Source organism: Peromyscus maniculatus, chromosome 3, assembly GCF_049852395.1.
Source record: "Peromyscus maniculatus bairdii isolate BWxNUB_F1_BW_parent chromosome 3, HU_Pman_BW_mat_3.1, whole genome shotgun sequence".
NCBI lineage: Eukaryota > Metazoa > Chordata > Mammalia > Rodentia > Cricetidae > Peromyscus > Peromyscus maniculatus.
This window is the reverse complement of record NC_134854.1, coordinates 142,158,479-142,182,686: the sequence shown is the minus strand read 5'-3', so window position 1 is coordinate 142,182,686 and position 24,208 is coordinate 142,158,479. Positions and strand designations below refer to the sequence as shown.

The window sequence follows — 24,208 nt, the reverse complement described above, 5'->3', positions numbered from 1 at the left end:
CTGAGCTAGATTCTTTTCTTTTCTTTTTTTTTTTTTTCTTTTCACTTTTTAAAATTTATTTTTCTATTATCAGCTTGGTACAGTACAAATTCCCATCCCAATTGTCAAATGTTTCATTGAGGATTGCCCAGTAGTTGAGCAAAACCAAAACTCACTGTAAGCCACAGTCATCCTAGGTTCCCCCCTGCTATATAGCCTCCCTGGTTCTGTGGGTTGCGGTTTGATTGTTCTTTGCTTTATATCTAGAATCCAATTATGATTGAGTACATGCCATGTTTACCCTTCTGGGTCTGGGTTACTCACCCAGGATGATATTTTCTAGTTCCATCCATTTGCCTGCAAATTTCATGCTGTCATTGTTTTTCTCTGCTGAGTAGTACTCCATTGTGTATATGTACCACATTTTCTTAATCCATTCTTCAGTTGACGGGCATCTAGATTGTTTCCAGGTTCTGGCTATTACAAACAGTGCTGCTATGAACATAGTTGAGCATTATCTTTGTGGTATGATTGAGCATTCTTTGTGTATATGCCCAAGAGTGGTATAGCTGGGTCTTGAGGTAGATCGATTCCCAATTTTCTGAGAAACCACCATACTGATTTCCACAGTAGTTAGCATTCCCACCAACAGTGGAGGAGCATTCCCTTTGCCCCATATTCTCTCCAACCTTGACTGTTATTAGTGTTTTTGATCATAGCCATCCTGACAGGTGTAAGGTGGTGCTTCTATAATCTTGGGGAGGGGCCTTGTGAATTATGTAAGTTTCAGTTTTCCTAGACATAAATGTACTTCTTGAGTCTTAGGATCCTCCTTTTTAGAATTTCCCTAGTCTTAAAGAGCCTTTCTCTAGGAGGGAATGTTTTAACCTGGAGGAAATTGCTATATAATAATGTGATACTGTCATCATTATATCAATTATATCAATAATATAATTCAGTGTAAGCACTGAATTCCCAGTGCTTCCTGTGAGCCAGGGCAGCACACTACCAATTGAGCTATACCCTCAGTCCTAGAGCTATTTAAGTTTCAATGTAGAGTGTAGTTAATATTGACAGGTCTAACCTCTCAGAGCCCCTTAGGGCCTTTTGTAACTTTGAGGACTACTGAGAAGTCCTGTGATCACAGAGTTCTGAGAATGGAGCAGTGGGGCTCTATTCCTAGTACTGGCCTCTTGGTCTTCAGAGGGTCAGCACACTGGGAATGGTGCAAGTCTTCTGAAATCTCAAACCCACCCTATGACACACCTCCTCTAACAATGCCAGAGCTCTTAATCCTTCCCCAACAGATCACCAACTGGGGAGCAAGTATCTAAACAAATGGGGCCCATTTTCTTTCAAACACCACAGGCCTTTGCAGATGTATTCAAGGCCAAGATTTTCCAGGAGTCATCAGAACGTGGGGAGAGGCCAAGACAGAGCTCCAGCCCTCACTCAGTGGGAGGCTTAGTCCTACACATACCTTACTTTTAGACTTTTCTTAGTCCCCAGACCTGTGTGGGGAAAATAGATTCTGTCTGAAGCTGCCCAGTTTGTGGTACTTAATTTTTGCAACTGTAAGAACTGAAGACTGAGGTGTTCGGGATTTCTAGCTTGTTGGGTATTTTTAGAACATTATCATGTATGTCAGTTACTTTCAGAGAGACTTTTAAGAAATAAGGTTCTGCTTCCTTCCATAGGCTAAACTCACCAGTCTTCTTCATCAGAAAGGTGAAAGCTTATCTTTGGCTATTCTCTCTCATTTTTCCTTTTTATGGGCAATGAAATTCAAGCTTCTGGACCTGACCCTGATGTGGACCTGTCATTAGCCTCCTTTCCTGTGACCCCCTACCTGTAGCCTAACTATTCTCTGTGTAGCTTCTTGGGATGTTAACATCTCTGATCATTGGTATTTATGGTACCTCCACTCTGAAAGGTTCTCTCGTTATCTTCCTCACCAGCTAGCATCTGCTCATCCTTCGTAAGTTGTCCAAGCTTCTCTAGCATCCAGTCACAGACTTTCAAACTGAGTTATTCTTTTTCCTAAACTTGCGTATTTAGTGTACGCATTGGAGGTAAGAGGATGACTTGTGTGTTCTGGGATTGAGCTGAGCTTGGCATGCTTGGTCATTACCCACTGGGCCATCTCTCCAGTCCCTATTCTGTACTTTTAGAAAACACTATGCTTCAGTTCTAGTGTTTTCTGTAAAATACTTAGGTGCTCCCCAATATTCCTGTCTTCTCCATTAGGTTCCAACTTCTGCAAAAGGAGGGGAGTAACAATTGTCTTTGTGTTCCCAGTGACCAGAGTATTATAATTTCTGGAACAGAAATACTGGCCATCATTTCCTCCTCTTTACAAGTCTTCTATTGACTTTTGTTTGCAAACAGGATAAAATTAAATACTGTATTTGGTAGTTGGGGCCTTTCTATATGTCATTTTAGGCTTAACTCATGCCCTTCTTCTTTTTGCCTTATGCTCAGCTATCTCAAATGAGTTTACTAAAGATGCTGTGTTGGATGTTTATGTTTCAAAATACTCTCTTTCCCTTCCTAGACTACTTCTGCTTTCTGTTTCAGGTCTAGTAAGGGTCTATTTGTCATTTAAAGACCAAGTCAAATGTTGGTTCTTTCAACAGTCTTTCTGACTAATACACTCTTTGGAGGAAGGCTGCTGACTCCTGTGAACTGCCTCTGTGATTTTTATTTGATATTTTTGAATACAGTAAATTTGGAATGTGTAAGTTCTAATCATTTCACTTATTGCAGTTTTTAAAATAATTTAACTCCTCTGAATCCCAGTTTTATTGTCTTTAAAATATGGGCAGCTCTATTCCAAGGATTTCTATTCTGTAGCTAGTTTTTCTCTGTCCCACTAGCCAGCTCCCAAATACTGACATAGAGACTTATATGTAATTATGAAAGGTTGGCTGATAGCTTAGGCTTGTTTCTAACTAGCTCTTATATCTTAACCCATTTCTGTTCATTTACTTTCTGTCTCGTGGCTTTATTACCTTTATTCTCTACTGCCCATGCTGCTTTCCTGATTCCTCCATCTTTGGCTGGTGACTCTCCGCATCTCTGTCCTTCTTCTTCCCAGCGTCTTCTCTGCCCCCCAAATCCTGCCTAGCCATTGGTCATTCATCTTTTTATTAAACCAGTCCAAGTGACAGATCTTCACAGTATACAAAAAGATTATTCCACAACACCATTCCTCTCCTTTCTGTTCTGTTCATTGTTTGTATATCTTCTATTCTTAGGTGGATGCTCTTCGATTGCGTTTGGAAGAAAAGGAGACTATGCTGAATAAAAAAACCAAACAAATTCAAGATATGGCTGAGGAGAAGGGTACACAAGCTGGAGAGATACACGACCTCAAGGACATGTTGGACGTGAAGGAACGGAAGGTCAATGTTCTTCAGAAGAAGGTAAAGCACAGATGTTCTGAGCACAGTGGCCACTTGTGACAATCTTATTCTGAGCACTCTGCCACCTGACCATTAGAACTGCTCTCCTTCTGTTTACATTTTGCAGAGGACTTGGAATCATTGTTGTAGGAGGTAGATTGCTAAAGCTGCTCTACAAGTCAGCCTTTCGTGAGCTCAGCAGTATTACTGTCTTTCAGTAGGATTTCTCATCCTGTTTCTCAGAAGTATCTTAGAAATTGACACAGTATTTGGCCAGCTAACCTACTATCTTTCATTGGAATAGAAATCTATTAGTAGCACGTGGATCATCCATTTCATTGCTTAGGTGACAGTTTTGAAGAGTACAGCTTCCTGCTGTATTAAGCATATAATGTACAGGACAGACCTGCAAGCTGAGTTGCTTTACTTTGTCCCTCGATTGCAGCACTCCTCATGAGGTAGAAACATGCAGTAGTGGAAGCCTGGCTCACCTCTTTGACCACAATCATTATTGGAAATGGGCTTATTTTGGAATAAAATTAAAACTACTAATATTTTTTTCTAGTTTTTAACTTATATAAAAGCTGTCCTTGAGGTAATAGCTATAGACATGTCATTTGTGGTTCATTTCTGTTGAAATGATAGATTTGCAGTGTTTAACATTTTCCTAGTTTACTGTTAACTTGCTAACAGTCACCAAGGAAGAACCTTCTTTGCTGAATTTGGCAAAGATTTAGCCTTTTTTCGGAAGAGGATCATATCCTGTGTTTTTACTTTATGTTCATTTGTTCTCATTTATTTTTTCAATTGTAAAGCTTTGAACACTCTAAATATCAGTTGACTGTTCTGTTAGTGCATGCTAATTTGTTGTTTTAAAAATCTGGTGACTTTTGCCAGGCAGTGGTGGCATATGCCTTTAATCCCAGCACTTGGGAGGCAGAGGCAGGTGGATCTCTGTGAGTTGGAGGCCAGCTTGCTCTACAGAGTGAGTTCCAGGACAGTCTGTTAAACAGAGAAACCCTGTCTCAAACAACAACAACAACAACAACAACAACAATCTGGTGATTTTTATATCTTTCTACCCACACTGCTCACTTCCTCTGTGCTTCAGAGATAGCTTGCACATAGAGAAGCAAATATATATTCTTATTCTGTTTACATTTTTGAGGTATTCTTGACACCTGCATAATATATATACAGGCAAAAGTATATGTATTTGTGTACATGTGTGCATGCGTTTTGACACAAATCTTACCATTCCTATTACTTTTCCTTTTTTAAAAGTTAATGTTTCCAAGCTCCACCCAAGGATAGGTGTTCCAAAGGCGTTATTATTGTATTGATGTTTTACAGTTATGCTAGCAAAGTTTATTCTGGGTGGCATGGCTACATTTTCTGCTTTATATAAAATAATGTTACAAAAAATTATTTATAGTTAGCTTATATTTGTATAAATTACTTTTCTAGGATCAACTCCTTGAAGTAGAATACCTTGGTGAAATGATAGGCATTTCTTTTTTGGTTTTTCGAGACCGGGTTTCTCCGTATAGTTTTGGTGCCTGTCCTGGATCTTGCTTTGTAGACCAGGCTGGCCTCGAACTCACAGAGATCTGCCTGGCTCTGCCTCCTGAGTGCTGGGATTAAAGGCGTGTGCCACCACCTGGCATGATAGGCATTTATAATTTTGGTAACCTTCCCAAGTATCAGCTGTTTCCTACCACCAATGTATGAAGGTGTGACCCCTAAAGGCTTATCTAGAGTGGGTTTTTATCAGCCTTTTTACTTCTGCCAACCTGGTAACGAGGAGATAGTTGGGCATTATGGCTGTATTTCTTTTCTCGTAAACACGATGGAATGTAGTTTTAGGTATTTAAGGTCTTTGAATTTTCATTTCTGCAAAGTGTCTGTTCATAGGTTTATTTACTTTTTAGTGATTTGTAGCAGTTTTGTTTCCCAATTAAAAACGGAACATGTTTAGTTTGTTGTAACTTTCAGATGTTTGGTTTTTGACTGTATGTATGAATGTCTGTATAATCAGTTAATTTTTTAATAACATGAATTTTGTGGCATATTTTAAAACTTATGTGTTAGAATGTTTCTTTTATTGGTCTATATTCAGTGGCTTTGTTTCAAGTTTTGTTATTTGTGGTATATATTAATAAGCTATTATTTCCACCATACTTTTTTAAATTTAGTGATGCCTAGCTATTTGTGGTTCTCTATTTCCTTGTGTGAAATTTAGAATCTGTTTATGTCTTCATTGTTGTGTGACACTATTCCTGGGAAGACTTAAACAAACGTTTACTCACCTCAGTTAGGGAACTGATGACAGACCAGAGTTTGGATAGGACCAAAGTCCACCTTGGTGAATCAGTGAGTTTTACTGGGGTTACATGCAAGAATGTAGCTGAGGCATTACTTTCAGGAGTAGAAATGAGGCAAACACAGGTGCGTCAGCACAAGCCTACCTCACTCAGCACAGTGGCAGTCCACGAAAGTTAGCAACCTGGAACACACTGTACAGCCTGCAGGCGGATCAGCAGTTGCAGGCATCTTTTCCTTCGGAGTCAGTTGTTCTGAGCTTCTTCCAGCAGCTATGCTGGTCTTTATTTCTTCTGGGCTCTTGGGCTGATCAGTTTCTTCCATGCTACTTTGTCTCAGCCTCTTGTAAGTAGCTCAGCTTTTCTCAGTTTTTCCCCAGCAGTCTACTGTTCTATACTATTAGGGAGGGAGAGGCCTGGGGATCTGCTCAGTTTCAGGGACTGATTGAAGCTCTTTTGATTTGTTTACTTCCTGTTTTAACCAGCTTTCCTGGAGGATGGAGTGTCTTGACCTCCTCTTAGGACATCCTTTGTTTCACCTTTCTGTAAACTGCTTTTGAGATTGGTTCTCCCTTCCACCATGTGGCTTCCAGGATTGAGCTCCAATTTTGAAGGGCAGTGGCAGTCACCCTTATGCACTGAGCTATCTTGACAGCCCTTTATATTAAGTACTCAAAAAATTCCCTTTAGAGTTTTACTCTGAAATTACCTGGCCTGTGAGAAAATTATAACCAAGTCTCACATCATGAATTTGACTTGAGTGACTATAGCCATCTTTATTGTTCTGTTCAAATTATTCAGGAGAGAAGTAGAATTCAGTGTTCTTTCTTTTAGCCTTGAGCATTCTCAGTAAAGAATGTAAGAAACTTGTCTGCAGTGTACTACTGTAATGTAACTTACTACGAAGAAGTTAGGCAGCCCTGCAGAGATATTTTCTTTGTAATACTTAATCCACACTGCTTATCAATTTACACATTGTTCCATGAGCAAGGACACTAGGGAGTGGTTTCCATTGTCATCCTGTTTTTGGCATTTGAGTTCTCTGGGAGGGTGTCCTGGGAAGTACTTGGTACTTTGACACAGTGATGGCATTGGTAGTAGCCAGGTTGTTAGCCCCTTGACTAAGCCGGCCCGGTTCCTCTGGGCTGCGTTGCCCCTCATAGTCTTCCAGTTCTTATGTACTCTCCATATCTGTATACATTAGTATATCCCTGTGTTCAGAGAGTACAGGAGGCAATTTCAGATGGCCAGGGGTCACAGTGTGATTGTCATTGGACTCCTGCTTCCTAGAATTCTCCTTAAAGGAGTCTTGGTGTTATAGTAAATTTCTTTTCTCTATAATAAATCAGTGAGCTTGAAAAAAGGTAAATATTCGAATCTGAGCTACCTTCAGAATCAGTTTTAAAACTTTACAGCTGCTTGCTTGATGCATGTCAGCATCTTGAGTTGGTTTGCACAGATGTACCAGGGATCCCTTCTGTTTTTTTTTCCTTGCTTGCTTATTTTGCCTTGGTGAAATCAACTGAAATTTACATTTTAAACAAGTGAAGTATCTTATGATTATTTCCTACAGATTTATTATTAATTAAGTCTCAAAGGTTTCTTTTATTTGTTGTCGCCCAGCCTTTCTTTGGTTTTACAGAAAACTCCCCAATTGACAGCTAAGTTTATTATGTCTCAAGAATGAGCCTGTGAAAGCCTTAGGTTAAATAAAAGTTTGTTTGGATGCCTTGTAGAAATCCTTAGAGGTTTCTATGAAATTAATAATTTGTGTGTATGAATGGTGTGCCATGGCACTACTGTGGAGGTTGGAGGACAGTTCAGGGAGTTAGTTCATTCTCGCCACTTGAGGTATTTGGAGATGAAACTTAGGCTGCCAGGCCTCTGCGTAAGCACCTCTACCTGGTGAGCCATCTCCTGGCCCCCTAGAGAGTTTCTGTGTTATTGAGTGCATATGATAAGAGACTCTTACCTAAGGTGTCTTGGATAACATAGCACTTAATTTTTTTTCTTTCGTCATTATCAATAAAACTATGAATATCTATCCTGGATATTTGAAAAATGTGGCAAAGCTAAAAAGAGAAAAATGTGCCAGGTGGTAATGGCACACACCTTTAATCCCAGCGCTTGGGAGGCAGAGCCAGGCAGATCTCTGTGAGTTCGAGGCCAGCCTGGGCTACAGAGCAAGATACAGGACAGGCACCAAAACTACACAGAGAAACCTTGTCTAAAAAAAAAAAAAAAAAAAAAAAAAAAAAAAAAAAAAAAAAAACAACAACAAAAAACACACCCCCAAAAAGAAAAATGTGTAAAAATAAGCTTCTTTTTTAGATATGATATTTTTTAAAAAAATGGTGTGTATTTTCTGTATGTTGGAATGTGAGTGTATATATGCAGGTGCTGGTGTTGTTTAGAAGACAGTGTAGGATCCTCTGGAGCTGGAGTTCCTTTTGGTTGTGAGCTGCCTGACCTGAATGATGGCAACTGATCTCAGGTCCTCTGCAAGGGCAGGAAGGGCTCTCAACCTCTGAAGCACCTCTCCAGCTCCTAAGCTTCGCTTTTAAATTGGAAAAATATTGGGCATATTTTTAATAACCTTGCTTTATGCAACAGTACATAATAAGCCCATCTCTGTATCTTAGTTCTTGAGAATATGAGCTGTAATGGTTGCCTATCCACTAGTGCACACACTTAGTTTGGCCAGTCTCCTTTTGCTTTGTCTTTGACTTTCACTGACTTGGTTAGTGTTACAAATAATAGATGAAGTTTTTCTGTTGGAAACTAAGCCTAGTGTGCTGATTTAATTATTAAAAAACATTTTTTTATTAGATCTGAGATGGTTTAATCTGTTTAGCCATTGTAACTAGAAAGCTGAAAGCATTGGTTCACACACAGGATAGGCACCGAGATCATAAATGCAGTCATACTGTTGCTGTTCTCTCAGGCTTGGTCTTTTAGCAATTTCAGTACATTAAGCTGTGCAAAGTTTTCAAAAAGTATTTCTATTGTTTTGTATGTATAAATGTCTGCGTACTACATGCATACCTGGTGACTGCAGGTGCTGGAAGAGGGCATCGTATTTCCTGGACCTGGAGTTATGGACAGTTGTGAGTCACAATGTGGGTGTTGGGAATCAAACCTGGGTCTTGTAGAAGAGCAACCAGTACTCTTAATTACTGAGTCTCTGCCCAGCTGTGCAGATTTTAACATATGCCAACACGATGTAAAAAGAATTTCAACTATTTCTGTAATTGCTTCCTAATAGATCTTGACAGGCAGTGATTTTGGTCTCAGCAACTTTTGCTGCTTTTTATCCAGTTCATTATGCGAAAGGTCTTAGAAGGTAGTGTTCTATACCATGAACAAGACCATTAGGAAATTCCCTTTCTTGCAATTAAAATCTATTTGGGTTGTATTTTTGTAAGGGTCATCCATATACTTCTTACATATAGTAGTACCTTCCCTCACCATTTTTCTTTTGTAGTTGCAGTTACCTGAAGCTAACTCTGATCTGAAAATATGAATAGAAAATTTCAGACACTTACACATTTGTAATTATGAACCTCTCAGGAGTGTGGTAAAATTTTATTTGTCTCATTTTGTCTTACACAGGACTTGAATTATCCATTTGTCAAGTGTATTTGCACAGTGAATACTGCTGCCTGTTGGTCATTTAGGAGAAATCATTCAATAAATAGTCTTCATTCTTACATTGTTCCCCACCCCCCACCCCCCCAGACAGATAGCCCTGGCTGTCCTGGAACTCACTCTGTAGACCAGGCTGACCTTGAACTCAGAAATCCACCTGCCTCTGCCTTCCTGGTGCTGGGACTAAAGGCTTGTGCCACTATGCCCTGTGTTCTTGTATTTTCTAATAAATAGAAATATGCTTAGTTAAATAAAGGCCAGAGGCCAAAATAAATAGGCAATATAAAAGCTGCTCTTTATGGTTCTAGTTGTGTTTTGTTAGAACACTTTATCAAACTGTAGGATGACAGAAATTAGGGCTCTTACTTGAAGAAAGAAAAATTCACTGTGCATTAGTGTATTTCTGTTTTTGTAAGTTTATAATCATCTAGACTACGTCTAACATCGATACTGGAAGGTATTTGCAGAAAATGAAGGGGAGGGAGGGCCTTTCTGATTGATGGGCTTCATCATCATAAATTTAATTCTGCTTAAAAAAGCTTATGGAGGTATTGTCAAAGCTGTTGCTCAAGTGGTTCAGGTGATTGCAGGAAGTACTTTGGGATTTCTTTGGTAGAGGAAGCCTCTCTTGGCAGGGATTAAGGCAGAGTACTCAGTTCCTCTTGACTGGACTTATGTGGATTTATGTCTACTCATAAGCCACTCAGTGAAACGTGATGACTCCTGACAACTGTGCAATGCTGATAAAAACCAGAATAAAAGGTGTTGGTAAATCTTTTTTTAGTATATAAAAAAATCTGTGGCAGTGTATAATTGGTATGTAGATTTGGTATTTCTCATGCAGTGTTGAATTTAGTTTTATTTTTCCTCTGGTATCAGTTTTTCTATAAAAATAAAGTATAAATCAGGTATGGAGAAGACAGCCTCATATGCTATTTTATTTTCAACTCAGTAATGTGATGATGAGAGAGGTTTCAAGAAATTAATCTTAGAGTAACTTTTTAAAATAAAAAATATTTCTATTTCAGTTCACCTGTGTTAGATTTTCTCTTTAGAATAAACTCCAGTTTGTTTATTACAAATTTTTATTCATGCAGAAATTTGATGCATGCTTAAATAGGTACTTACTGTTTTTTGTTTATAACAGGTAGGTTATACATAAAGAACCCATAGAGGACCAGTGAGGCTTGCCACTGAACCCGACAACCTGAGTTGGATCTCTGGAACCCACATGGTGGGAGAAGAGAACTGACTCTAGCAAGTTGTCCTCTGTTTTTCATAAACACACCAAGGCATAAGTGTACCCACACAACCACATAATAAATAAATTAATTGTAAAACAAAAAGTCCCTGGGATTACAAAATGGGCCACCTTACACAGCAATTTGTCTGGATATTGTCTATAGTGTGGATATGCTAGATAGAGGAGTGAAGGTTAATCATACTTTTTGGAACAGTGTGCAATTGAAAGTTTATAAAACATAGTAGGTCCCCCCTTTCCATGGTGTTTGAGTTTTTTGACAGTTTCTTGAATACAACCCAAACTGGCTTTGACCTCATGATCCTCCTGTCTCAGCTTCCTGAAATCCAAGACTATGGTTTAGTACCACCATACCTGGCTGAATTGCTTTTTCCCTAGAATGTTTCGTCTAATATTTTCAGATTATGATTAACCCCTGGTAACTAGAAGTAGAGTAGAAAGTAAAATCATTCAGAAGTGGTAGACTATTCAGTTCCTTAGTCTGCATGTCTATCAATAAAAAATTAGCATCATGGTCGGTGGTAGTACACACCTTTTTTCCCCAGCACTCGGGGCAGAGACAAGCAGATCTCTATGAGTTCCAGGTCAGCCTGGTCTACAGAGTGAGTTCCAGGACAGCCAGGGCTACACAGAGAAATGTAGGTGCAGTTTCTCTGTGTCTTGGCAGCCGCTTCCAAATAACCATTCAGAGACTTACTATAATTATAAATCCTTGGCAATTGCTCAGGTTTTTTACCAGCTAATGCTTACATTTTAAATTAACTCGTATTTCTTATCTATGCTCTATCATGTGGTTTGGTACCTTATCTCAGTACGGCAAATTCAAGTCTTTCTCCCTGCATATCTTGAGACTCCTCAGACCCTGCCCTTCTTCTCTGCATTCCCTCTGCCCCGAAAATCCTGCCTAGCTATTGGCCAATCAGCTTAACAATAAGAGAAACACAGTGTAGAATAGGATTACTCCACAGCGCAGAAATCCTGTCTCATAAAAATACAAGAAAAAAAAATACAGAATTTTTTGTATGCATGTTCTACCTGTTATAGACAAAAACCAGTAATACCTATTTAAGCATGCATTGAATTTCTGCATGAATAAAATTTTATGAAATAGGATCTTTATATCTCTAAAGTCACAGAAAAGATTATAATAATACCATACTAATAAAACTTCCAGTGTACTTACTGATCATGTCTACCCACCTTTATACCCTCTTCCTGGTTTCCCTTGGTCCCCTTCTTAGTTTTTAATAGCACATTTTCTAGTTTCAGGTCCTTGTCTTTCCATATATGAAAACAAAAAACACATAGGAGTTTAAATATTTAATTTGCCTTCCTCTTCTATCCATTTTCCTGAAAGTCACAGGATCTTGTTCTTCATGGCTAGTAATACTGTTGTTTACCATTTTTCTTCACCTATTGTTTGGCACTTAGGCCGATTCCACACTTGGCTGTTGTGAATTTTACAGCAAACTTGCATATATCTCTAGTATGCTGTCTTAGTTAGGGTTTCTATTGCTGTGAAGGGACACCATGATCATGGCAATTTTTTTTTCCTGGTTTTTTGAGACAGTTTCTCTGCGTAGTTTTGGTGCTTGCCCTGGATCTTGCTCTGTAGACCAGGTTGGCCTCGAACTCACAGAGATCTGCCTGGCTCTGCCTCCCCAGTGCTGGATTAAAGGCATGTACTACTGCCGCCCAGATGACCATGGCAATTCTTCATAAGAAAAACATTTAATTGGGGCTGCTTACAGTTTCGGAGGTTTGGTCCAATATCGTCATGGCAGGAAGCATGGCAGTGACACATGGGGAAGGAGCCAAGAGATTGGCCGGTATCAGGAAGAGAGAGTGAGCCACTGGGCCTGGCTTGAGCTTCTGAAACCTCAAAGCCCACCTCCTGTGACACACTTCCTCCAACAAAGCCACACCTCCAATAATGCTACTGCTTATGAGTCTATGGGGGCCGTTTTCATTCAAACCACCACATTTACGGATTCCATTTTCATATTAAAAACTCAGAGGTGGGAAAATGATATGGGAGTTCTATCTTTAATGTTTGGAGGGACCTCCATATTATATTGCACACTGGCATTATCCACTTACATTCCTAACAATGTATGAGGGCTCTACTTTGCCCAAATTTTACTAAAATATCAATTTTAACTGCAGTAAGTTTTCATTCGCCTGAATGCTAAATGAACATTTTTCACAGTTAGTGGCTATTTATATTTCTTTGATGTCTCCTCAGACTTTCTTAAACTTTTTTAGTTCTATGTGTAGTTGGAGTCTTACGTAGGAAATCTGCCTGTGTCAGTATTCTGAAGTTTTCCCCTAGACCTTACTCTAGTGGTTTCAAATTAAATTTTTGATCTTAAAGCCTCTTCTCTTTTTTGTTTTTAGAGTAAGATAAGGGTCTAGTTTCAGTCTTGTATATTTGGATGTCCAGTTTTCCCATCAACTGCCCTTTATTGAACACATTTTTTTTTTTTTTTTTTTTTTGGTTTTTCGAGACAGGGTTTCTCTGTGTAGCTTTGCGCCTTTCCTGGAACTCACTTGGTAGCCCAGGCTGGCCTCGAACTCACAGAGATCCGCCTGGCTCTGCCTCCCGAGTGCTGGGATTAAAGGCGTGCGCCACCAACGCCCGGCTGAACACATATTTTTAACGCCTCTCATTGAGACTCAGTTGAAAGTTCCTTGATGAGTTCACGTGTGTCCACCTGGTTCCTGTCTGCTTTTGTGCCGGCGTCGTTCCTTTTGTTACAGTGCCTGCAGTGGAGCCTGCAGCAGTGCAGAGCCTGTGGCAGTGCAGAGCCTGCAGTGGAGCCTGCGGCAGTGCAGAGCCTGCGGCAGTGCAGAGCCTGCAGTGGAGCCTGCGGCAGTGCAGAGCCTGCAGTGGAGCCTGCGGCAGTGCAGAGCCTGCGGCAGTGCAGAGCCTGCAGTGGAGCCTGCGGCAGTGCAGAGCCTGTGGCAGTGCAGAGCCTGCAGTGGAGCCTGCGGCAGTGCAGAGCCTGCAGTGGAGCCTGCGGCAGTGCAGAGCCTGCAGTGGAGCCTGTGGCAGTGCAGAGCCTGCAGTGGAGCCTGTGGCAGTGCAGAGCCTGCGGCAGTGCAGAGCCTGCAGTGGAGCCTGCCACAGTGCAGAGCCTGCATTGGAGCCTGCGGCAGAGCCTGCAGTGGGGCCTGCGGCAGTGCAGAACCTGCAGTGGAGCCTGCAGCAGTGCAGAGCCTGCAGTGGAGCCTGTGGCAGTGCTTGCAGTGGAGCCTGCAGCAGAGCCTGCAGTGGAGCCTGCGGCAGTGCAGTGCCTGCAGTGGAGCCTGCAGCAGTGCAGAGCCTGCAGTGGAGCCTGTGGCAGAGCTTGCAGTGGAGCCTGTGGCAGTGCCTGCAGTGGAGCCTGCGGCAGAGCCTGCAGTGGAGCCTGCGGCAGTGCCTGCAGTGGAGCCTGTGGCAGGGCAGAGCCTGCAGTGGAGCCTGTGGCAGGGCAGAGCCTGCAGTGGAGCCTGTGGCAGGGCAGAGCCTGCAGTGGAGCCTGCGGCAGTGACTGCACTGGTGCTTTTTACTCAGGTTTCCATGGCTACTTGGAGACTTCTTATATTTTTTTTAAATTTTTTTTCTAGTTCTACAAATTTATTTTCGGTATTCATGTTACCCACTATTCTATTGGGGCTTCAATATTCCCACCCCCCATCCCCCACCCCACACCAGGCTTTTTCTTTTGGGCAACCAACCAGCTCCCACATCATGACACAGAGACTTACTTGTTTTGAATGCTTGGCTTTCGCTTAGCTCTTTTCTTGCTAGCTCTTGTAACTTAACCTCTTTCTCTCTGTGCACCTTTGCCTCAGGGCTTCTTACGTTTTTTTACTCTCTTGCTGTCTCTGTGTCTGGCGGGCTGATGGCTGCCTGGCTTCTTGCCTCGGGCATCTCTCTCATTCTCATCTCTTCCTCCTTCTCTCTTTCCTTTCTTTCTTCTTGAGCCTAGATTTCTCCTCCTACTTATCCTCTCTGCCTGCCAGTCCCACCTATCCCTCTCCTGCCTAACTATTGGCCTTTCAGCTTATTAATTATTAGACCAATCAGGTGCCTTTGGCAGGCCAGATAAAACAGATGCAACACATCTTTACACAATTAAACAAATGCAACATAAACAAAAGTAACATACCTTTACACAGTTAAAGTAATATTCTGCAGTATATCTCTTTGTCTAGTAGGTTTTTTTTTTTTTTCACCCTTTCAACACTTGGGGCATATAAAATTATTGTATTTCATTCCAGTTTTCTTCGTATAGCTTTGAACATTTTTCTTATTTCTCTATCTATATCTAGACACAAATTTCATAGTTTATTGTGTTGGCAATATTTCTTTATTATTTCTCATTAAATTATCTTTTATTCTAGTTGGATATAATGTTCTTAATGATGGTGTTTAATAAATTCTCTTCTGAGTGTTAAGGGTTCCCCTAAGCCTTGTCCAGTTGCAATAATCTTGGTTTGTAGTTATTTTCTTTGAGGACTGAAATGCCTCGTTCCATGCCCTCCTAGAATGTAGAGTACCTTTTATGAAGTTTTCCACTGGCTAAGGTATTTGCTTTTAAATATCACTTGGCACTTCTCTATTTCAGAGTGTAATATTCTTTCTTAGTCCTGTACTTTTAAAAACTTGACTATAATAAATTTTAGTCAATAATTATAATAGAAAGAAAATATAAAAGAAAAATAAGAAAAGATGAAGAGCAAATGTAAAGACCACATATCAGACTCATTGGGAGAAGAGGCATAGAAAGCCTCTTTAACAAAAATAATAGCAAAGACTTTCCCCAAATCTTGGAAAATGGAAAAACCAAGTATAGGAAGCATTTAGAACCTCAAACATACATAACCATAAAAGTACTTTGCCACAACATTAATAGTAGTCCTTGCCTTGCTTTCCATGTGTCTTAGTCACTTGTTTGTTTTTTAGGATAGAGTCTCATGTAGCCAAGACGGGCCTTGAACTAACTCTGTGTCTCAGCTTGACCCAAAACTCTTGCTTCTCCTGCCTCTTTATCTCAACATGCTGAGATTGTAGGCATGCACCAAATGCACAAACTATGTTTGGTTTGTGGTGATCTTTAGTTCCTGTAATCTCAGAATTATTTACCAAGTCTTTATTGAAGTCGTTTCAGTTTCATTTCCACAGCCATGAAAATTATCTAAAGTTGACAGACCATTTCTAGGATTGAAAATTTCTAATCATTCCTCTCTTTCTGAAATTCATTCTGTTCCTTAGGAGGCCAGAAGGTGCACATATTGCCCAGCTTTAGCTTTATAACAGGAGCCCTCTTTCTTTCTTCTCATGTTATATAATAAAAGTAGGCCTCTTCTTTTTTCTTAGTATGTCGGTGGCTGGCTTGTTACAGGGAAATTGGTAATTGTCTAGTGACGTACGACTATGAATGTGCCCAGTCTTGTCTTATCTAACCCAAGCAGCGTCAGGCTGGTTAGTACTTGGGTAGGAGAAATCAATAATTCTTTTGAGTAAATGAATGCATCTAAGTGTGTGAAGAAACGAATGACCACACTGAGAAGTTTCACTGAAAATACTTGCTGTTTAGATAATGGGTTATTTAAAAATCTAACACTAACATTCAAGAACAGGTTTCCTTCCCCAGCTGATTTGGTTTCCTGTCTGGTTGCAGTACTCTTTGTCCTCTACTTGTTGTGCAGCAGTCTCTCTTGGCATTCCCAGACGCATCTTAGAAGTCATCTGGCCGGGCGGTGGTGGCGCACGCCTTTAATCCCAGCACTCGGGAGGCAGAGGCAGGTGGATCTCTGTGAGTTCGAGGCCAGCCTGGTCTCCAAAGCGAGTTCCAGGAAAGGCGCAAAGCTACACAGAGAAACCCTGTCTCGAAAATTTAAAAAAAAAAAAAAAAAGTCACCTGATTTCGTATGGACTCATTGCAGTCCCTCTCAGCACCGATGTCTTCCTGTTGGCACTTGCTGTTTGACAAGACAACTTCGTCTTCTTTTGTTCGGGATTTGCCTATTTGTATTATATCTATAGAGTACTTATCTTTTCTCTGTGGTGGTGTAAAATTCTGGCTGTAGTAAGGGTATAGAGGTATGTAGTAAGGGTATGTGTAGCATATAATTTTGAAACAATTAAACTTTAAATTATTTCTACAGAGAACACATCCACACCATAATTAGTTTATGTTTTAAATAATTGTTATTTCGCCTACTTCTACCATTTTTAATGACTTTTTTCAGATTGAAAATCTCCAGGAACAACTGAGAGATAAAGAAAAGCAGATGAGCAGCTTGAAAGAGCGAGTCAAGTCTCTCCAGGCGGATACCACCAACACAGATACAGCTCTAACGACCTTGGAGGAGGCTCTTGCAGAGAAAGTGAGTGATTGGCCTGACTCTTCCCAGACCTTTGAGTTCTGCTTTCTTGTTATTCTGAAATTGGCTATAAACACAGGAGAATCCTTTCATGGAGACAGTTCTTTGTTGCTGATGTGCATAGTATAGATAGAAAGACAGTTTAGTTACTGTTGGATGTTAGCACCAGCTACTAGGCAAGATTGGTTGCATACCAAAAGGCCATAGTCACATTTCCTAAAGAAACAGCATGTGTTCCCCATTTTGCTGCTTTCTGAAGCAAAAGAAAATTCATTATTTAACAAAATGTGTAGGATACTGGACATTGATTATCAGGATGCTATCCTGGACTAGGTCTCTTCTGTTACCTTCCTATGACATATATGACATGGATTTTATTCATGAATATTACATACTTACTATTTTTCTAGTCTTGGCTTACCCCTAAAATAATTTAAGTTTATTTATTTTTATGTCTCTAGCTGTCTGTGCATCTCATGTGCCTTGTGTCCTTAGAGGCCAGAAAGGACATTGAATTTCCTGGTACTGTAGTTACAACCAGTTGTGGCTGCCATGTGGGCTGGGAATTGAATGTTAGTCCTCTGGAAGAGCAGCCAGTGCTCTTAATCACAGACTCAATCTCATGCAGCCACTTGGCTTGTATTACTTTATTTTACCTTTATGAGCACATTTGACTTTTGAAGGAATGGTTGAATGACGAAGTGCTCTAAACCATCTTAGAAGGTATTTTAGAGAATCTCCTTATGGTGTTTTTGTTTCTTGTTGATCTTTTGTTTGTTTGTCTTTCTTTTTGGATGTGGCTTTTTTTTTTTTTTTTTTTTTTTTTTTTTTTTTTTTTTTTTTTTTTTTTTTTTTACTAATCATTCTTTTAATTAATTATATATGTTTTAGAACTCACAGAGATGCCCCTGCCTCTGCCTCCCACGTACTGGAATTAGTTAGGCATGTACCACCATGCCTGGCCTCTTTTTAATTTTATTTTAAACATCTGCACAGCTTTAATATTTTGAGAAAATTAAATGTTTCGGATGTGGCTTGTTTTGTGATGGAGGTCTCATGTGGGTTAGGCTGGCCTTAGGTTCACAGTGTAGCTCAGTGTATTAGGGTTCTTCAGAGGAACAGAACTTATAAGATGAATCTGCTATCTACCCATTTGTAACAAGAATCTTAAATGGTCTAATTAATAAAAAACTCAGTGCCAACTATTGGGGTAAATTCTACAAGATCAGAGAAACAGAACAAGCCACAGCTAACCTCACCTCACCAACTTCTTAGCTGATCCTGTTTCCTCAAACTAGAATCCTCTGAATCCTCATCCGAATGGATCTCAGCTGAACTGCTGCTTAAAGCCTAAAAGCTTAAGAGCCTGTAGTTCCTGGTCCTCACACCTTATATACCTTTCTGCTTCCTGCCATCACTTCCTGGGATTAAAGGCTTGTGTCTTTCCCAAGCAATACATGAGATCTCACATGCTGGGATTAAAGATGTGTGTCATCATACCTGGCTGTTTCCAGTGGCCTTGAACTCACAGAGATCTAAATGGATCTCTGCCTCCAGAATGCTAGGATTAAAGGCGTGTGTGCCACCATTTTCTGGTCTCTATGTCTATCTAGTGGCTGTTCTGTTCTCTGACCCCAGATAACTTTATTAGGGTACACAATATATGGGGGGGACACAATATCACCACATCCATCCATCCATCCATCCATACATACATACATACATACATACATACATACATACATACATACAGTGGGGTTAGAAAGGCTTACAGACTGTGGTCCAGCTTGTCCAACAATGGCTGTCTACCAATAGAAGGTTCAAGAATCCAGTAGTTGCGAGTTCTCTATTCTGGGTGTCTCAGCTGGTCTTCAGTATATCCTGAAGAAGAAATGAACTTGCTCGTGAGAGAGAGAGAGCATGCAGGCAAAGAGAGAGCTAGCTTCCGTCCATGTCCTTTACATAGGCTACCAGCAGAAGGAGTGGCCCAGATTAATCTACCTCAAAAGGTCCGGATTAATGGTGTTTTTTCTCACCTCAAAGCTCTGGATTAGAAGTGGGTCTTTACACTTCAAATGATTTAATTAAGAAAAAAAAAATCCCTTACTGGTATGCCCAGCCATTTGAGTTTTAGTTAATTCTAGATATAGTTCACTTGACAACTAAGAATAGCCCTTAACACTCAAGGTGTTAAAACTCTTGATCCTCCTATCTCTACTTCCCAAGTATTGGGATTAAAGGGTTATCCCATTATGCTGTACATTCCTTGAGATATTTAACTGGATTCTTTTAGAGGCATAAGGCAACATTCCTTAGGGTAGCAGAAGTTTTAATTTTTCTACCTCATCTTTGCCTTTTTTTTTTTTTTTTTTTGTTTTGTTTTGTTTTTCGAGACAGGGTTTCTCTGTGTAGCTTTGTGCCTTTCCTGGGACTCACTTGGTAGCCCAGGCTGGCCTCGAACTCACAGAGATCCGCCTGGCTCTGCCTCCCGAGTGCTGGGATTAAAGGCATGTGCCACCACCGCCCGGCTCATCTTTGCCTTCTTTTATGTTAGACAATTGTATCATAGCTTGCCTCCCCCTTTTGATATATGAGTTATGAGTAATTTCTGTTGCTTTGTAGGTAGTGTGTGTCTGTATCATTATAGTGAAGAATTATGTTGTCCTAAGGGCATACACATAAGTTTTTTGTTACTTGGAAATTGAATTTAAATGGTAATATTTCAAGAAAAGGCTTTAGTGATATCTAATAATATTTGAAATGATAGGAAACCACTCTTGGTATTTAAAAATAAACAAAGTTGGACATTTCTTGGTTACAGTAGGAAAAATGAGTTCTTTGAAAAGTGAATTTTTTTTTTTTTTTTTTTTTTTTTTTCTTTTTTGGTTTTTCGAGACAGGGTTTCTCTGTGTAGCTTTGCGCCTTTCCTGGAGCTCACTTGGTAGCCCAGGCTGGCCTCGAACTCACAGAGATCCACCTGCCTCTGCCTCCCGAGTGCTGGGATTAAAGGCGTGCGCCACCAACGCCCGGCTGAAAAGTGAATTCTTAAAGAGCTTACCATTGTCTTTTTAATAGATGATAGAAGTGTTGAATTTGGCTAGAGGTAGCAGAGTATGTTATATAATATAAATACACATGGGTGTTTCCTCATGACTTGGTGTGCTTTCTTTTTAGGAACGGACAATTGAACGCTTGAAGGAGCAACGGGACAGAGATGAGCGAGAGAAGCAGGAGGAGATTGATACCTACAAAAAAGATCTTAGAGACTTGAAAGAGAAAGTCAGCCTGCTGCAAGGAGACCTCTCGGAGAAGGAGGTCAGGGTTTGCTTAGTCATTATAGTGTATGCATCTGCTGCTGTCTGCACAATGCAGGAAAGGTTCTCTGAATGTTCTGTGACAAGCTTTCTAGATGCTCAGGAAGCTGGGAGGGCTACAGTAGATTGCTTATCACTCCCTAATCCTTTACTACTTTGTTCTCTGTTCTAAGACTTGGTTTCTTATGTGATACCGATACTTTACAGATGCTAGAGTACCTGCAGCCTAGTTATATATGGAGAAACACTGCTAATAGTTAGAAAAGTGACACACAAAAGGAAGAAATCTAATTACAGCCACTGTTAGAAACATAATTACCTGTAACTTAGGTGACTTCATGAATCTTGATCTTAGTTTTGAATAATCCTGTTAGTATAACTTAAATAGCTAAAATGTTGACTGCTGTGTGATGAGTAATTCTGTAGGTTTGTCTAATGACTTTAGGAGAATTTATAGAAGTAAGTTTCTACAAGAATTTCCTGCTAAAAAAGGGGAGAAATCCACATTCAAGTTAGTGTAGTTACTAAGTTTGGCTACTTATGTTCTCAAAGCTCAGTCTCCGTTTATTTCGTGAGAGTAAGTATATTAGGTTAGAACTCTTGTTCTGTTTTGAGACAAGGCCTCCTCTACCTCAGACTGGCCTTCACCTTCCGCTCCTCCTGCCTTCGCCTCCGAGTGCTGGAATTACAAGTGTGTTCTGTGCCTGGTCTATGTGGTCCTGGAAATTGAACTAGGACTTGATTCATGTCGGGCAAGCTTTTTACCTGAGCTGCATCCCAAGCATTTTTTAGGACTCTATGTCACTGTTCATTAAGTCCTGAGGATCAGCATTATTTTGATTAATGTCTGGAAACTAAAGCTAATCCTGTTTTATAGTTCATGGATGTTCTTGAAATGGAAACTTGCAGCACTATGAATAAACATTTAAACAGTTAAATCTACATTTTATTTCACAGTATTTATCTTAACATGTCTTGCTGCTTTTAGGCTTCTCTACTGGATCTCAAAGAGCATGCTTCTTCCCTGGCTTCCTCAGGACTGAAAAAGGACTCACGCCTCAAGACCCTAGAAATTGCTCTTGAGCAGAAGAAGGAAGAGTGCCTGAAAATGGAGTCCCAGCTGAAGAAGGTTGAAGAGAAAGTTCCCGTTCTTACTTCTCTTTACATACGAACACAGTAGATAGCACTGAGTCTGTCCATCTATCCTCCCTCCCTCCCTCCCTCCCTCCCTCCCTCCCTCCCTCCCTCCCTCCCTCCCTCCCTCCCTCCCTCCCTTTGCTTTCTTTCTTTTCTTTCTTTTTTTTTTTTTTACTGTTTAGAGGTATGTTTGGTCTTGTAGCTGTGACCAAACACCTAAGATATACAACATTAAAGTAGGAAATATTCATTTGGATTTACAGTTTGAGCGGTTACAGATCATGGTGGGATGATCTCATTGCTTTCAGTCTTGAGTGCGACAGAGCATCATGGTCCCTGAAAAGCAGATAGGAGTGAGGACAAAGTGTACCTTTCAGGTCGAGTGCCTGGTGACCCACTTCCTCTTCTGAGACCTTGAGTCAACCTCTCAGCAATGTAGTCACGTTATGGTTCTATGATTAACCCTCAGATTAGGTCAGAGCCCTTCTGATTTACCCACTCCTCAGTTCTCCCAGTTCTGAACATCGCATGCACAAACCATGCCTTCAGCACATGCGCGTTTGAGAGGAGGAAGACTTTCATCTCTGGGAGACAGCTTCTAAAAGGTTCCTGCAGACTGCTCTTTGCTTATTCAGGACTGCTTCCCTTTCCTTTTGCTTCAACCATGCTGTAGCTTCTAATCACCCCAGTTTAGTCTAGAATTTTGCTAGTGTATTAACATACTGGCCTTTCACTAGAATCTTTGAAGTCTGTGCTTAGTCTGTGTATATATATGTATTTTTTTTTTTTTTTTTGGTGTTTTGAGATAGGGTTTCTCTGTGTAGTTTTGGTGCCTATCCTGGATCTCACTCTGTAGACCAGGCTGGCCTTGAACTCACAGAGATCTGCCTGCCTCTGCCTCCCGAGTGCTGGGATTAAAGGTGTGCGTCACCACCAGCCGGCTTGTCGTGTATTTTCTTTCTGGTTATTTTGACAATTTCTTAATAGATATCGTACATATTGATTATTATCACCCACCTTCTCCTTTCCATCCCTTTTACCCACCTGAGTCCCTTTCTCACATGCACTTGTTTTTTTTTAACACACTGAGTTTAAAGCCCATGTCTCAGTTTACTTTCCATTTATGTGATAAACACCTTGACCATAAGCAACATGAGGAGGAAAGGGTTTATTTCCTATAGCTTATGGTCCATCATGAAGGGAAATGAGGGTACGAGCTAAGGCAGGAACAGAGCAAGAGGCCATGGAAGGGTGCTTCACCTCCTGGCTGACTATTCAACCAAGGATCATCTGCCCAGTAGTGACATTGCCCACATGGCTAAGTCCTGCCACATCAGTAGTTAGTTAAGAAAATACCCCGCAGACTACAGGCAGTCTTATGGAGGCAATTTGTCAATTGAGATTCCTTCTTCCATGATGATTCTAACATGTCAGGTTGAGAAAAAACAAATCAGCACAGTGGGCTGTGTCACAATGGTTTGGTATTCATTGGAACTTCTTGAACTCATCAGTGCCTACCACAATGTTTGCCACTCACCTGGAATCCATTTGTAGATCATAGTTCAGCAGGACAGGGTAGGACCATGTAGGCCCCTCCACAATCTATGATTGACTTGACAGCAGGCCAATCTCATAGAGGCCCACTGCTGACAGCCAGTGCTATGTGAGATCATGATTGCATTGACTATATCATGCCCACAATATAGCATTTTATAGTTGTTTTCCTATGTCTCAGCCCTTGCACTCTTCCCACTTTCTCTTCTGTAATGTTCCCTAAGCCTGAGAGGGGGTAGTGTGAGTGTTTTGTTGAGGACTGAGCATTCAACCATCACCTTTTCCTAGTATCTGGGGCAACCATGAGTCTTGCATTTTGCCCCGTTTCATTCCAAAGAGAAGTTTCTCTGATTAAGAAAGAAATTTCAAAGTCATCCTGGTATACAAAGTTTTAGGATAGCCAGAACTGTTACACATAGCAACCATGTGTCTAAAAACAAACAAACAACAAAGAACAAAAGACAGAGAGTAGTATTTCTATGTGGGTATAATTAGAGGTAGTTAGAAGGCAGCTTGGCACTATGTTAACTTAGCCAAACAACAGTGTTAAGTTACTCCTTGGGTCTAAGACCTTCTTAGCTCTGGGTTCTTTACCTGTGTTAATAGCATCAGGCATGAAATACTTGTCATGGAGTGGGCCTCAAAACTAATCAGAGTGCTTGGTTTCCCCCATAACAGCAGTGCCACTATTGCACCAGGGTTACACACTGCCTGGCAAATGGGTATTGTAATTCATTGGGTTCTCAGCTGGATAAGACCGTTGATGCCTTTTATCCCTCAGTAGCCTGTAGTGTACTCTCTGTACTATGAAAGCTGGCTACCAGAGAGGACACTTCAGCTCAGTTCCAGTTTGATTTCTTTGTATTCATTTTACTTCTTTCTTTTGTCTTATTACTGTGTCTAGGACAAAGTACTATGTTGAATTGTAATACAGTGTCTTATTCCTGATTTTAATGAGAATGCTGTGAATTTTTCTCCACGTAGGGTTATGTTGTTTACATTTGTCATATATAGCTCTTACTATGTTGAAATAGGTATTTCCCATGCCTAGTCTATCAAGAAAGAGTTTTTAGCATGAAGGGATGCTGGATCAGAAGACTGTTCTGTATCTATTGAGATGTGAACTCTTCTGTTCACAGTTTTTTTTTTTTTGTTTTGTTTGTTGATTTGCTTTTGTTGTTTTATTTATTGAGACAGGGAGGGTCTCTATATCCT

At 40.4% G+C, this 24,208-nt stretch overlaps 1 protein-coding gene across 10 annotated transcripts in view; it reads left to right on the top strand.

Annotated features, from left to right (window-relative positions):
- The window catches only part of Erc1 (ELKS/RAB6-interacting/CAST family member 1), a 332,548-nt gene that overhangs the window by 93,515 nt on the left and 214,825 nt on the right, over positions 1-24,208 (top strand). For all 10 annotated transcript variants that reach the window (XR_013050122.1, XR_013050121.1, XR_013050124.1 and 7 more), the window contains 4 exons: positions 3,237-3,404; positions 16,854-16,991; positions 20,163-20,303; positions 21,291-21,431. Coding sequence is in view for 6 of the 10 variants with exons in the window: in XM_076567798.1 (XP_076423913.1) it covers positions 3,237-3,404; positions 16,854-16,991; positions 20,163-20,303; positions 21,291-21,431 (588 nt within the window). In the remaining 4 variants the exon portion in view is untranslated. The remainder of the gene's footprint in view (positions 1-3,236; positions 3,405-16,853; positions 16,992-20,162; positions 20,304-21,290; positions 21,432-24,208) is intronic.